General features: G+C 51.2%; 1 protein-coding gene across 1 annotated transcript in view; it reads right to left on the bottom strand.

Moving 5' to 3' along the window:
- CELF6 (CUGBP Elav-like family member 6) overlaps window positions 1-15,421 on the bottom strand; it is a 193,421-nt gene extending 178,000 nt beyond the window's left edge. The window contains exon 1 of the mRNA XM_025214009.1: window positions 15,220-15,421. Within this exon, the coding sequence (XP_025069794.1) occupies window positions 15,220-15,400 (181 nt within the window). The 5' untranslated portion in view covers window positions 15,401-15,421. The remainder of the gene's footprint in view (window positions 1-15,219) is intronic.
- Window positions 15,422-15,435: the final 14 nt, after the last annotated feature.

Below are 15,435 nucleotides of genomic sequence, written 5' to 3'. Positions count from 1 at the left end.
ATCCCAGGTGTGAGAGAAAGAGGCCCCAGCCCCTGCTCCGAAAGATTTGTGGTAGAAATGCAGCTGCCATACAGCGATGAGTCCAGCGGGGGCGCGGGGCAGAGGGGTGAATGCCGGGGATGGCCGGGCTGATGTAGGAGCTCGCGGGTAGACATCTTGGTGAACACGCTGCCAGCACAGGCACGGCTTTGACAGCTCTGGGGGCCGACATCCACATCACAGAAAAGCCGAAGGGACTGATTCTGCTCCTTCCCTGGTTGTACAGCAGCGCAACGCCACTGCCAGCCAGGGAGCAAGACCTGATTGACACGGGGGTGGCTGTGAGCAGGCCAAGGCCCAGCGTGGTTGCTCGCTAGGGCTGGCTGCTATTGACAGCCCTGAGGCTCGCTCTAGAACAGGCTTCAAACCCACCCAAGGGCCTAAAGCCAAACTCCCATGAAATGGCCATTTCTCAGCTGTGTCTTCGACGCGCCCGCGTGATTTCAGACTGAAATACACCCTCAGGGCATCCAGGCTGCCTGGCAAGGCTGGGCTGGGCTGAGGGAGCTCAGCGCCACGGCGCCAGGCAGCTCCGACGCAGGCCATGTTGTCTGCGCCCGCTCAAAGAAGAGCGGGCTCTGCACGCCAGGAACGTAGGGCGCCTGGACACGTGCAGCAAGGCGGCTTCAACACACTGCAATTACAGTGCATCGGAGCACTTACCGTGCTCCAGCACCTCATGTATTAGCATCCCTACACTTAACAATGGCGGCACAGGTGCTTTAACTAAAACTCGTTCGATGAGCTGTAGTTAAAGTGCCCCCGCCACCATTTTTCAGCGCGGGGACACTGATACAAGAGATGCTCCAGGCGCTTTAATTACAGCAGCTCTTGGAGCCACTCTAATTAAAGCCCCTCCTCGCTCCAGAAGCATGTGTATAAATGCCCTTAGGTCTCCACGGACAGAGAAAATGGCCCGCCACAGGGAGAGCGGCGCAAGGGTTAACAGTCACTTAGAGCAAGTGTCCCACAGAAATGTCTGGGGCTGGGGGAACAGAATCAATGCCTTCTCTTCCCCATGTAGGCAGCGCCTGCATCTCATTCCCAGAGCCACGAGAGGTGGTAGCACCAGCACGGGCAAATTTTTGTGAGGTGGTTCTTCGCAGCAGAAGCTTAGACTTCGTACCTGAAATCTGCCCCACAGCTGCCACCCTTGTGTAATCAGCTACACACTCCTGCCCGCTGTGGTCTCCACACAACTGCATCCTCCAATGGACACGAACACCCCCTTGAACACCCATGCACTCCAGGCCATGCACCCCTGCCCCATGCCTGCTGCCCTGCAACACGTCCCCCCCACAACTGCCAAGTCCCCCGACTCTCGGTAGCTGCTCAGCCCTCACGCGCACTCCAGACCCTGCTGTGTCACCTCGCCACACAAGCCACATGCCCCCTTGTCCAAGAAGTGGTTTGCTCTGGGTTCCCAGCACCTCACACCTGCCACTGACCAGTACAGGCACCTGGAGCTCACGCCAGCTCTCAGCATCCTGTCCCAGCTCCTGCCATACCAGAGAGTCAGTGCTAGGAGCAGGTCACTAAGCAGATGCTCCCCGTTCCCTCTGCATGTGTGAAATGAGCTGCAGGTTCCTTGTATATCCCAGAAAGACACCTCCACCTCCCGTCAAGGGGACAGCAAGTGACCCCTGCCTCTCAGAGCCAGATGGGTATGGGGATCTACAGCACTTTGGGGCTTCATGTTGGACAATCACGTCTGGGCTGGAATAACTTCTAGGAGGGGCTTTACCAGGACTCCCTGGGGGTGCAGGGTGGGAAATGGACCTTCATTCCTGCCCGACCTAGTGGGCAGAGGACCATCAAGCAGGAAGTATGCCAGAGCTGAGCTCCTCAGGGACTTTGGTCTCACCAATGTCACAGCAAGAGCCAGACATAATGGCTGGACATAGGTCTAAGTATTCCCAGTCTTAGGGAACTTGAATCTGGACCTGTCTGCTGCTCAAATCCTAGACCCTCCCAGCACGTAGACGTCTGCTCTGCACTCAAGACAGCTCTCCATCTCACACACATGCCATGGGCCGGGGGAGACAAGAACTTTGGATTCAAGGGTCACCTTGACTGCTCCACCCCGGTCAAGACAAAGCAAGGGGCATTAGCAATCATCCTGCAGGGTTACACATCTGTCATCCTGGCAAGGTACCCGACATCCTGAGGAGAAGGACCAACCCTCTCTTTCCACAAACACCACACGGCTCCTCCATCCCGTAGACCAGTCTGTCTGTGACAGGCATCAGCAGGAGTTCCCATGCAAATGATGATGCCACTCAGCCGCATCACCATGGGGTTGGAGGCCAGGTTCTGTCCGAGGGGTTGACCCGAGTGAGTTGACCCCCAGGTGAGAATGGTACTAAGAGTAAATTGGGCGTGCAGCCTGTTGGATAGGCCTGGGAGCAAATCAGATGAAAATAAATACTCAGGGATCAAGAACAACGTTCTGGCTCTTCTCCCCAAGTGGGATTTGGTGCTGGGAATTCTCCTGCCCCCAGCTCAGGTTTAGGGTAATGGGAAGTTACCCTATCCCCACAAGCAACCAAGGGGTTTAGACGCCCATCATTGGTGATTCCTGTCCTCATGGCACCAGTGAGGGGGAAGGAATCACCCCTGTGCTTTTTTAGCAAGGTCCTTGCTGAGGGAGGCCCCTTCCTCTGCTGTCCTGAGCAAGGGTCACTAGAGGGTTCAGGTTAGGAGGTCCCTCAGCGGTAAGATCCTGCTGATAACAGGGATGGGGGAGGCACTGGATCATTCTTGACAGCTTCATTGCTCAGGGCCAGATGTGCATGTGACAGGTCCACTGAGGTCAATGGCAACATGTGCATGTGTGAATGCACCTACCCTAAGCACAACAGATTAATTATCCTGACTGAGAGCAGAGAAACAGCCTGTCCCCTACCCCAGCTTCCTCCTTGTCCATCAGCTTGGCATCAACGCCACCCTGTTCCCTTTCTTGGCATTGCTAGCAAAGCCAGGGGCCTGACTTTAACCCTCTCAGGGAATCCATGCTGGGATTTCATGGTCTGTCCAGAGGCACTTGGTGTTTGGCAACAGCTCACTGAGACCAAAGCTTCATATCTTGCCTGTTCCCAGGACTGGGACTGAGACTGAGACTGTAAACGAGATGGGGCAGATTTGGCCACTGTGCAGGGAAGGCACTGGGCCTGTGGGTGGGGGAGGGGAGGAGGGATTAGGTTTAAGGCAGCTGGAGTGCATTAGCCAGGCCCGCTTAATTAGAATGAGCGTGCAGAGCCAAACACACCAGGATTAAACAAAACCCTCCAGATTAACAGATAGGCAGACTTCAGCCGAGGTGGTGAGATGGGGGTCAGCCCAGGCTGGGAGCTTCCCTAACCCCAGCCCTACTCCTAGGCCACCCTCCCCTCCCTGTTTAGGGTGGCAGAGCCCTCACAAGGAAGGGGCTGCAGTCTGCATGTCATCCAGCAGCAGTACCCACACCTCCTCCCTTTGGGAGCTCCTGCAGGGCCCCCCGGGGGGTAATCTTGGGTACTTACCGCAGCTGTTCAGCTTTCGCTATGCTTTCCCCTTCCTGTTACAGAGAGCACTCTGCTGAGGTGGTCTTGGTGGGTGCCCACTGGCACCTGGGCTCATGCACTTGTTCCATGCTCTCGGCTCACTCAGGCAGGTGCCACGCACAAGCTCTCCTTCCCTTTCCCAATCAGCAGGGCTACAACTTACTGTTTTTTAATAAAAACTGAGATGCAGATATCAACAGGTAAATTCTGGACAAGAGACCCAGGTTATCATGGGCCCCAAATGCCTGTATCAGACTGGAAAAGAGCTAGAGGAGAAGCTGAGCTACAGGACAGACTGCAGGGTCCTCAGACACCACAGACCCTATGTACCCCTGGCCCCGGCTTTTAGTCCTAAACAGAGGAACCCCTACCTTACTCATCCCAGCACAGCCTGCCTTAGTCCTGGCAGAGGAAGCCCTTCAGCCACTTGGTAGCTCAAAAACGGTAATGATTAAGCAGTTCATGGAGTAAAAGTGCCTTCAGCTGTGCAGGCAGTAACTAACTGTGGAGCCCAGGACACAGGAAGCCCCAACTCCTGTGGGAAGCACCCTAGCCTAGGAGATCTCATGAGGGCTCAGGAACAGCTGTGGGTCTGTCAGACAACAAATCCTCCTGGAAAAACAGCTTCTTTGTGAGTCTGTTGCCCACTCTACAGGACCTACAGAGGTGGAGTAATATGACTAGCCGTTGCTGGATCCCCCGCAGGGAGAGAACCTGAGACCTCTAGATCTAACAGCCTGAACCTTCACAGCTTAAGATACCAGACCAGGCCACAGCATCTCTGAGCCCATTAAGGCTACAAGCTGTTATTATAGGCTGCCCACGACAGGCCAGCCCTATATCGGGCTGCAAAGGGGGCCAGGCACCCATTTCCTCCCCGCAAGCATGAGAACAGCATCAGCAGGTGTGTGTAAAGGCAGGGATGTCTTTTGAGGGCAGCACCCTTCTTCCCTGGGAGCTGGGCTGTTCTCCCTGCCTGTGCTAGCCAGGGAGGGACCCATATCATTTGCAGACTGGGGATACCCCCACTCCCAGCCAGGCTGGAGCTAGGTGTTTGCTTCTAGCAAGCCTGCACGTACTCACCCCCTGGGGAGGGCTGTCTGCTTCTCAAGAGGCGTGGTGGCTCCAGATCATGTAATCAGATGACTGTGGGAGGCCCAATTGCATGGCATCCTGGGAACCGTAGTCTTTAGTGGAAATCACAGCCATGGAGCCTGGGGGCTAGGATTTGGGGAAAGGAATTCTGGGAAGTGGCCCAGCCATAAGCATGGATCCCGTGGTGTGGACTCTGCCCCCTGACTGTCTGTCTCCAGCAGCTTCTTGCTGTTTTCTCTGCTTCTGCAATAATATTATGTTCCTGGAGTCCAATGGTGACTGAAAGCTGCCATGGAGCACCTGTGAAGCATTCCCTTAGCACAGCAATGTGCTTAGCCCTTCAACAGACCCAAGCCCAATGCACACCAGTAACTCTTGTTGAGTGAGCAGCTCCTTGGAAACTGTAAGTTAGAGCAGCCCCAAGGATGCTCCAGGATCCAAGATGCTTCAGCTAGTGCTACAGGTAGGCAAGGGTGGGAGAGGTGGAAACACTTATGTACTCTGTCACACAGGGGACTCTTGCCATAAGTGTAAGGTAATAGTGTTGCAGTCCTCTTCCTGCAAACGTACACTATTTCTACAGCCCCATTCCTGTAGTCTGAACATCCCAAACATATGGGTTTAGCCCGGGGGCAGGCAATTATTTTGGGCAGATGGCCACTTACTGAGTTTTGGCAAGCCATCAAGGGCCGCATGACAGGCAGCCCAGGGGAAGATAAATATTAATTCTCTAAATTTTTTTAGGGGCCCCACAGGCCAGATAGAATGGCCTGGTAGGCCGCATTTTGCCCACCCCTGGTTTAGCCCAAGTAGGAGGAAGATCTGTTTCCCCCCAATCTTCACACTTGGGGATCTGAGGCTCAGAGAAAGCTTATGAACTTAACCATCTGTACAGGAGACCTGTGGCAGAGCTAGGAATCAAACCCAGAGCTTCTAGATCCCACCCCAAGGACTTTCTGTCATTCCTGAAACCTGGCACAACTCAAAGTAAAATGTCACTCTGTAGAACTTGTCCATCAAGGTCTCCCATTCGGGCAATGGGCACACCTGTCCTGTTTAGCACCTGAGATGCAATGAAATCATGGGGAACACCAGTCATAAGGTGAGAAATGCCGGCATCTCTGCTTGTGATGTGCTCCTTTACCTTTCCTTTACATTTGAGACCCTTTTTCATTGAGTAGCTGGTCTATAAAGTGATTTCTAGACCTGGTGGAGTTGAAATCAACAGGGCCATTTTTTGTACCCATCTGGGCTCCGACTTCTTGCCCAACTTTCCCTCACCTTCTTGCTAAAAGGTTTTATCCCTGCAGGAAGCTTCAGAGCAACATGAAATTACATCAGACATGGTTACCTAACTCAAAGACACCTTTGAGGGTCTCAGTTTAGGCATATGCCTAAGAGCTGAACCATCTGGACAACCCAGCCCCAGCTCAGGATGCTGAGTACTTAAAAATGTGGCCTTAGCAGACTGGAGCTAGTGGCAGAAATGGGTCTCATACTCACATCTCCTGACTCAGGGGCCTGTTTCCAAATCACTAGCCCATGCTGGCTAGATGCCCAGAGCCTAGCTCCTCTTAGTCATCACTCCAAACCAAAGTGCTGTGTTCCCTTGCATCTCTCTCGCTGTGAAATCCTGCTACTAGGCACACCCTGCTGCCTCTGGTTGCTTTATCTGTCTTACTCTGGATTTCCCCTAGTTCTGCTATAACTGCTCTGGAATAGGGGCAGAAATGCATTTGCCTTAACAATGAGCAAAATGTCAAGGTACTACTGCATCCCAGTTCTGGTCAGGGCAGCCCTCAGTACTGTGGCTGGGTACCAGATCAAGTCAAACCTCTTCACTGCTGGGTTTTCCCAAGAGCTGATTTTCTCTGTGTATCGAAGAGCCTTCTGGGCCAGGCCCCCCAGCAAAGAAACTTCTTACAAACTTGAGCAAACTGCACTGGTCCTTGGGACAAGCTAAAGACAAGGTTCAGCTCAAACACAAATAGCCTCTGACTATAGTGACATTTATATGGCCCTCAGGACCCAAATACCCATTTGACTTCAGCTTTGCAAGTCTCAAGAAAGTACAAAAGAGTTGGATCCATTTTACTAAGGCAGGGAGAGGCTGAGCTACATGGAAGAAGTAAGGAAGCTGGCATTGGCACTGAACTGAACACAGGGCTCCTGGGTACCATAAGTATAAGCCAATGTCCCCCTCCCTTTTTGAAAGGCCTGCCAGCTGCTTGGGTAGCAAAGCTTTCTGTGGTGGGGTCCACTGAGCATTTTACTGGGTTGACAAAGACACTCTTCTCTGGCCCAGAGCAGCTTCAGCTGGGTTTGCTACCAGGAAAACATGGGTGTTCCCATGGCTGCTGGCAGTCTACCTCCTCCCTCAGAGGGAACCCACCCACACTCACTAAAGTACTGCATCCCTTCCTGGAGCAGGGCAGAAGGCTGCTCTCACTAAGCAAAAAGCTATTTCATATGTCAAGGCCCTGATGCCTCAAAAATGAATGGCTGGATTCTGAGCTTCACCAACTACATCTGTACTTTGTGGGCACCCACAGAGTCCTGTGACCTGGGGTGGGTTCTCATATCTGGTTGCTCAAATCCTGGACAGGACATTGGAGGGACTGAACCTGGAACATTATACAAGACTTGAATTTGGTCCTTACCTTCCTGCCATAAAATACAACCACTGGGAAGCAAGATTTCCATTAGTATGGCAGAGCCACGGAAACACCTGCTAGCTGAAGAAGTGGATTCCTCCTGGGAAGACCTGGTTTCCAGAGGCAGTAGTTCCTGCAATGACCCAACATGGCTTGCTGACTTCCCAGCCTATAAATCACATGTCCAAATCCTCCTACCAAACCCCACCACTTAGGCCACACCTCATCCTCTCCTTCTAGATGGCACTGTGTGGGAACTCCCCTCTTGTTGTCTGGGAATGGAGGGACTGCCTCTAGTTTGCTTTCCTACCCCCTTTCACACATCTGTCCCCCACTCCTAGATTCAAAAGGTGCTCCCTCCCTCAGGACCTTCACTATCAATAGCAGAGGGTTCTTTTGAACCTCTCTCACCATTCTATGCCCTTCTCCCCACACTGGTCTTTGCATGGCATTGTGGGATCTGTAATCCATATAAACACAGCCATATGGGCAACTGCTCTTGCCCCATCCTGATGCCACAGCCTTAAAAACCCTGCCATGTTTGCACCCCACTGCTCGCTGCAGTTATTACTGATCTTTTGAGGACACACAGCCTTGAACAGGAGCAGAAGAACCTCTATCCCCATCCAGGCCCCCTGAAAAGTGCCTGCTGGAACAGGCAATGGGGGTGGAAATCACACAGTCCACCACACTTGCAGCTGAAGATGCCTGGATGAACCTGCCCAGGGACGTATATCTCCAAGCATCTACAAGCACTATAAAAACAAATCCACTTGCAGTCTTTGCCCACAGTACTCACATGCCACACCATTACCACTGCTGTGGGAGGGGGACTATTCCTTGCAGAAGAGCATGGCATTGTCCAGGCAGAAATAAGCCTGAGGTTGTGCTTATCTTCTAAGTTTGTCCGCTTAACTCCTAACACCTAATTTATCTCCTCATACCTCTCAGCACCCTTCAAAGGGTCTGGTGGCAGCCCAGGTTGTCCCAGCACCCTGGGTGAGAATCACTGCAATAGACAGACAGGCAGACAGATGGAAGGTTGTCTTCCTGTCCATACAGGTTCACAGGCCAAGTCTAGTAGACATTCCAGAAGAGTTTAGTTTGGTTACATCCTGGTGAATTTGGCCTCCGTAGTCTGGAAACAAAAGCCCCACTTTCCCAGGCTAATCTCATCCCCTGACTTGGGGTCTGGGGACCTCATCCATTCTTCTACTTGCATTTACAGCTCAGAGTTGGCTGCTGGAATCCCAGAGAGGCTGAGATCAATGCATATTGAGGCAATTGGTCTGAGTCCAGGGACACCAATGGCATTTGCCACCTTCTACCAGGACTGTATTTCAAACTCAGCATTTGTTTTTGTCCATTAATCAGAACAAGATGCCTGCCATCTCCCCCTTCACCCAAACAGGCTGCCAGTTGCACCCCCTGGCATGTTCTTCTGCATAGGGAGAAATTGATGAGCACCAAGATTTCTCTAGGGAAAAGCAAGGCAGTGTTCCCTCCAGTACTTGATGGAAGGCAGGCTGGGGTGTGTTCCGGTCTTACCTCTATCAAGGGGGGATCTGCTGAGAGTCATCTGGATCCTGGGGCATCCACAACTGGCAGTGAGTAGCGGCTTGTCAGCCCACCCCTCATTAGCACAGCTAATTTAGCAGCCACAGAGAGGCCAAGCCGGCATCCATGCTGCTTGAAGCAGCTTTACCTCCAGCTTAGGAATGCTGCCTACTCTATCACTGTTCCCCACCTCTGTCCTCAGGATCCCAGGGAGTCTCAGCTTCTCAGAGGACCATGGAGTGAGGTGGAAGGAGGACCCCAGTCCTGCTGAGCCAGAGAAGAGGATGAGCCAGATCATATAGACCCCACTGTCCATCTGTCACAGCTCCCTGCATCCATCAGTGCACACGGGAGCTGCATCTCCTCAGCGACAGGGTGTCCACCAGCCCCCACCCCATTGGGATGGGATTGCTCTGCACTTCACCCAGGACACAGGAGCATGGTCTGTTATAGATGGAAGGCATTTTCTGGGTGGCACCATGTATCTCATAGCCCTCCTTTGGCTCGCCATGGATTTGGTAACCAGGGAGATTGTCTATGCAGCCTCTTCTTCCCCAGACAGTAAAGTGACCAGAAAGAGTGCCCAGGCCCACTTCTCCCAGCCAGGAGAGGAAGCACACCCACCTCCTCACCACTGCCCAGGCTGATGTTGCTAAGAATGCCACAGACAGCTGCGCTTTATTCTCCAGCCATCCCTCATCTTCCCATGTCCTCACCTCTCCCTTTCTTCCCTTTTTTTCTTTTCCCTCCCTCCTCTCCTTCCAACTGCTGACAGCAAAAGCTGCCAATTGCAAAGCCAGCAGGCCACAAGCAAAAGGCCAGCCCTGGGGGCTCTGCCAGGGAACGGATCTGATGCATGGTGAGCTGGTAGCATCCGAACGTCCTGACCATGACAGCTGGCCAGTGGCCTGCACAAGCTGAGCTGATGGCTCTTGGGCCAGCGCCCAGTGCACCACTGGCCTCCTGAGACCTGGCACTGACTAGCCTTCTTGTTGAGAGTCATAGGAGAGAGGGCAAGGAAGGAATAGGCCAAGGAGAGAGATTACCCTCCCCACACACACACTCCTCAAACAAAGCCATGGTCTCTCCTGAATGAGGTGAAGTAAACTGGTGCAATGCTGTGAGGAGAGCTTGCCCCACAGATGTCAATGCAGTTCTTGTGCTTCTTATAAATGAGGCCCCAACCCATTTCCCCAGCATGAACTGTATTCACAAATCCAGGGAGAGCTCTGCAGAGGAGCCAGGCTGTGCCAGGACAGGTTCACCCCATATCATGGGAAGACATGAGCGCATCTCTGCATCACGGCATTGTGGGGGAAAGGTTCCAGCTTGACTTCAGGAGGACATTGTTCTGGGTGAGCCAATCCCACCTGCAGGGGTTGTGATGTACTCCAGGCCACCTCAGCAACAGAGAGGGGGGAGACAGAGCCTGGCCTGGGCTATAGTGTAACACCTGGGACTACCAAAGACCCGGGCCTGATTCAGCTCTGTGAGGGCACACTGGGCATCCCACCACGGTTTGGAAAAGGCCCATGGGGAGGATTGTTGTTGCCAGCTCTTTCAGACCTGGAGTATGAACTGACCCCCTTCTCCTTGCCTCCATCTCCACCCTCCTTTAATCCCTAAGAATTACCACCATACCTAACACATCTCTGGATCCCCTATGGGGAGTGTGAGTCTATGCAGGGGTCTCTGGCACTGTGTCTGCTAACCCAGCTGCGTGCAGTTCTGCACCTCACCATACTCAAAATGCTGCTGCCCAGCACAGCTCTCTCAGTTGCTGCTGTTACTGGAGGGGAAGGGAGGGGGTAGCCAAAATGTGCCAGTGGAGACAGTGCCTGTGAGCCTGCTATGTCAGCAGAGAGAGCTTGCTCTTGTCTCCCTCTCTCTCACGCGCGCACACACACACACACACACGGCATCTACGTACACACACACACGTCTTACAGACACATAGATGTTTATAGAGCTCACTCAATCTTTCTAGCTAAATTCCAACTCTAGTATTTGCTTTCAACCTTCCTAAATTCACCCCACCCCAAAACACATGCACACTGAACTGGACACCTCAGTCCTCTTCACCCCTGCCCTAAACCCATTGTGTTTAGCACAGGCAAACGTACACAGTGACCCATCCCAGAGACAGCTGCATTTCCCTGGGTGGGAGGATGCAGGGAGAACATGAAGGGAAACCTTTTCTATGTAAAGAAGTAAACACCTATTCACATCCACAGGCTCAATTTGTAAAGCACCACGGGATCTGATCCTTGCACACAAAAAGCACCACGTATCAATATAGAGGACTGCGCATTGTTGTTATTAATTGCTATCAGTACAAAAGGGGAAAGGTTGAGATGTGTTGGTGCAGATTGCCTGTGTTGTGTGCCTGTGTGTGCGCATCTCCCCAACTCTGTATCTTCATGTTTGAAAGGAACAACACTGAAGCTGTTGGTTATTTCCTCCTTTGCCCATCTCCTTTTCATCTCTCTTTAGACATTTTGATTCACTTTCTCCAGTCTCCCTCAGCTCAGTCACTGAATATGGGTCTAGAGGCTAAATTTCAAAATCATATTTGAATTCAGTCACCAAAACCTGAAGCTGTCAGACAGGGCTGAATTTCAGCTGTGACCCAGGGCAAACAAACCTAAATGAGAGAAGGAGTTGGGCGGTGGGGAAGGACGGGGCGGGGGCCCACAGAGGAAAGATCAAAGAGCAAAGGGGTGGGCACAGGAAAGGGAAGAAGAACAACAACAAATATAAAACAAGGAGCAAATGAAAGGGGAATGCAAAGGGTTTTGCTGCCAGTGGGACGTTGGTTGTGTTCCAGGATTTTGTTTTAGAGAATGATTGTGTCTGATTGTGATGAGGAAAACTCAGAGATGGACTTAGTGCTTCAGGGGATGGATTAGTACAACTATTTAAGGAAGGACTGACTTGGCTTTGATTTGGCTTGGTTATTAAAGGTGGGGCAAGAGGGGTGTTAGACAGAACTCTTGACCTTATGCATCAATCCCAGGCCAGATGGTCCCCTTCCAGTCCTAAGTGCTAGGAAAACATTTGAGAGAGAGAGAGAGAGAGAGTGAGTATCTGCCTTCTGCTGTGCAGTTAATTTATAATCTTATTTTTAGGGCTAATTTAAAAGCCTGAATTTAGAGATCTTTTAACCCCATCTCTTTGGGCCAAAGTCTGATCTCCTTCCCAGCCCCTTCCTCAGCAAGCAATCCTATTGATCTAAAAGTGTGAAGTGCTACTTGGAATGAGCAAAGGTCTCCATTTCTGACTCTTTCACTAGCACACGCTGCAGCTGGTGAATCCAAAATACCCAGTCGCGCAAGATTTTCCAACGCTGACTCACGTCGCTCGGCGCTTACTCACGTGAGTAGCTCCCCCGGAGTCGTGGGAGTAAGAGCTCGTTGTCATGAATAAGTGTTGCACAATACAGCCTGCACTGTTTCCGTACAGACGTGGCAAAATCATCCTGACCATTCACCCACTGGGGTACAAAACATATTTGCTCTCGGTGCTGATGAAACAAATGCCCAAAATGTAACCAGCCAATTGCCAATAGAATTACTTGCCCAAAGGCAAGTGGGTAGGAATTTCTGCAAGGCTTCCAGCCTAGTATATATATATATTTATATGTAAATCTATATAATCGTGGGTCTCTCTCTTCCAATTATTTTATTAGGTCATATTCAAAGCTTCTTAAAGTGATATTAAAACAGCAGCAAAACAGTTTCCCTTCAAAAAAGTAAATATTTAATGAATGAAATTGACATTGATGCATTTTTAATATTGGCACAATTAAATCTGCCAGATGATTAAGTATTAATAACTCTTAATAAGTGCAATCATCACGCCTTCAAATAGAAGGAATTCAGCAGCGGGGCAAAGCAGAGTGTTGCCATCAGCATGCAATCAGATAGACAACAGCTATTGGGGGCTGCTGATTCTTTCTGTTTGTTTAAAACCACCTTGAAACTTCCCTGATGTTTAATGTATTTACTCTCCCATGTAACATGGAGGGAATGTACCCAGGCACCAGCATCGGTTTTCAATATTTTAAGAAAGTTGCTGATGGAAAACTGAAAATCTCAACCTCGATCTCTGCAGCTACCAGCTACATGTTCCTCTTCCCTCTCCGCAATATGCATTTACAGTGTTTACCCTTTCAAATCAACTCAGCATCTTCCTCTGTGGATTTTGCAGAATACTGTATATGTAAGCCTGAAATGTTTGCCAAAGTTCTGAGGTGGCAAGTCAGAACTATTGCCACTCTAAAGCTTAAAAAGAAGGGAGGGATGGCAGATTTGATTAAATGAGTGTGTGAAATTGGTTTGCCTATATTGAGCAGGATATTTAAAGCTTGATTTTGGAGGAGTGGGGGAAGGTCTTCCCAAAAATAGATAGATAGATAGACAGCCAGGCAGACAGGCAGATAGATTGAACAAGACTTTTTATGAACATGAAAGAAAGGATGAAAGAAAGGAAGTCATATGTACTTTGTTTATAAAAAATATCAACTGCACCTGCATTGTTAGTATTCTGGGTGGGTGGGAAAACTGGTCATAGGAAAGCACACAAAGAAATACTGGATGCTCAGTTACTGAACTGAGGACCAGAGAGTCAAAATGACCAGGCAGCTGCCAGCTGTGTAACAGGCATCTATCCATCATGCTAAATGCCAAGTTTCGTCTTGGCTTCCTAGAAACTCCAGGTCCTGCTGCTTCTATCTGCAATGTGGGGTCTCATTTTCTGTCTCAGAAACCATTCTGTTATTTCCATGTGGGAGGCACATATCTTCCCCTGTCCCTGCTCTGTAGGGATGGGAATGGTCTGGCTTGTTTGTTTGTTTTAAAGAGAGATCTGCAAAGAGTTTGATTTCTCCGGTCATTAATCCCTTAATATGCCGTTCTCTGTCTCAGTCCTCATCCATTTCTACCTGAACTGGAACTCAGCATTATATAACAACCTCATCTTACGAATCCTGCCTAGGATATATTGGAAAGCAAGGAATAATGTTTTCCCAGGCACACCACAGGGTATTAACTCCTCATTCAGCGCTAGAGAAGACAATCATGATTACAAGGCCTTTGCTTTGTATTCACTAGGGGAGCATCACCATACAGCCAAGCCTGGCTAAAGTTACGCAGGCATGGGGCGATTTTGTTATTGTTGTGCTTTTCCCAGAGGCTGGCTTGGCGTGGAGGGGAACGCTCAAAAACCCCGCATTGATGTTGTCCTGAAATGTACTGGCTTTCATCCCTCCACACCCTCAAAGTGAATCATTCTGAAGAGCAGAGAATATTCGATGACACATTTAAAGCTCAGCCGAGATTTGGAAACACAAGTAGCCTGCATGTGTACGCAATGCCTTATCAAACAGCGTCTGATGTGGATCTACAAACCCAGCCAGACTTCCTGGCTTCTTTCAAAAATTACACAGCCTGTTGCTATGATTTCCCCCAACCCCCAAGGATCCATCTGGTAGGCATGGGGAGCGTATTCAAATTCAGAGCCTTCCTCCAGGGTCAAGCTAATGCTGGGTTCTCAGAGAGGCTCTTGCTGTTGCTGCTCAGTTGATTTACCCATTTCTTTCTGGCATGCTGCTACTTTCCCAGCAGTTGCAAGAAGAAGTCACCCAACAGGTAAATCCTTTCCAGGACAGTTTCCTTCCCCCCACTGCTCCCCTCTCATTTTCTTCATTCAAGGAAGATAACAGCTGTCAACAGATGACACACACCATCTTTCCCTGCATGGTCTACCCCCCGCCCCCACCACTACACTATAATCCCAGACATAAACAACACCTTAGTGCTTAAAGGGCTTGTGTCCATTCAGCCTCAATCTTTCATGGTTTTCTTTCCAGCTAGGAAACCAAAGGCCGTGAAAAAGTTGCAGCCTGTTCCCCCCTCTTACCCCAGCCAGACTAAGCCAAGAAGGGTGGAGGAAGGGGAAGGGTGGGAACTCCTAGGGCTTTTTTTCCCCTCTCTATGACTTCATGGCAGATTCGTCAAGCCACGCCAGCCCTGATGGCACACGCAGCCCGATCAACCCCACAAGAAAAGTGTGAAATAGCTGGGCACACTGCTCAGCCTCCCACCCAACTTTCCCACCTCCCCCCTCAAATCCCCAGGCGGCTGGGGGGAGGGGAGGGCGCGAGCTGCCCAGCTGGAGCCGGCGGGCGCCCCTGGGACCCAGCGGGGCTGGTGTTTATGTCATGGCAGCGTGTTTCTGAATGGGCTCCCGCGCGCTCCCTGCCCAGGCTGCCTCCCCTTTGTGGCTCCTGGCGTGGGCAAGGCGGGCAGGCGGGCGCGCGCCGGGGGCCCTACCTTTGTGCATGCCGGTGAAGCGGTCCTTGAGCACTGTCAGCTCGTAGATCTTGCCGAATTCCTCGAAGAGGGGCTTGAGGTCGCTCTCCTCCAGGTTGCGGGGGATCTGCCCGATGAAGAGCTTGATGGCATCGTGGTCCTTCATGGCGATGGTGCCCTGGCCGTGGCTGAGCCCGTTCATCCTGGCGGAGCTGTTCGGGGTGCTGAACTCAGCGC

Source organism: Alligator sinensis, unplaced genomic scaffold, assembly GCF_000455745.1.
Source record: "Alligator sinensis unplaced genomic scaffold, ASM45574v1 scaffold971_1, whole genome shotgun sequence".
In the NCBI taxonomy this organism is placed as follows: Eukaryota; Metazoa; Chordata; order Crocodylia; family Alligatoridae; genus Alligator; species Alligator sinensis.
The sequence above is the reverse complement of the archived record's forward strand: the minus strand, read 5'-3'. Positions and strand labels throughout refer to the sequence as shown.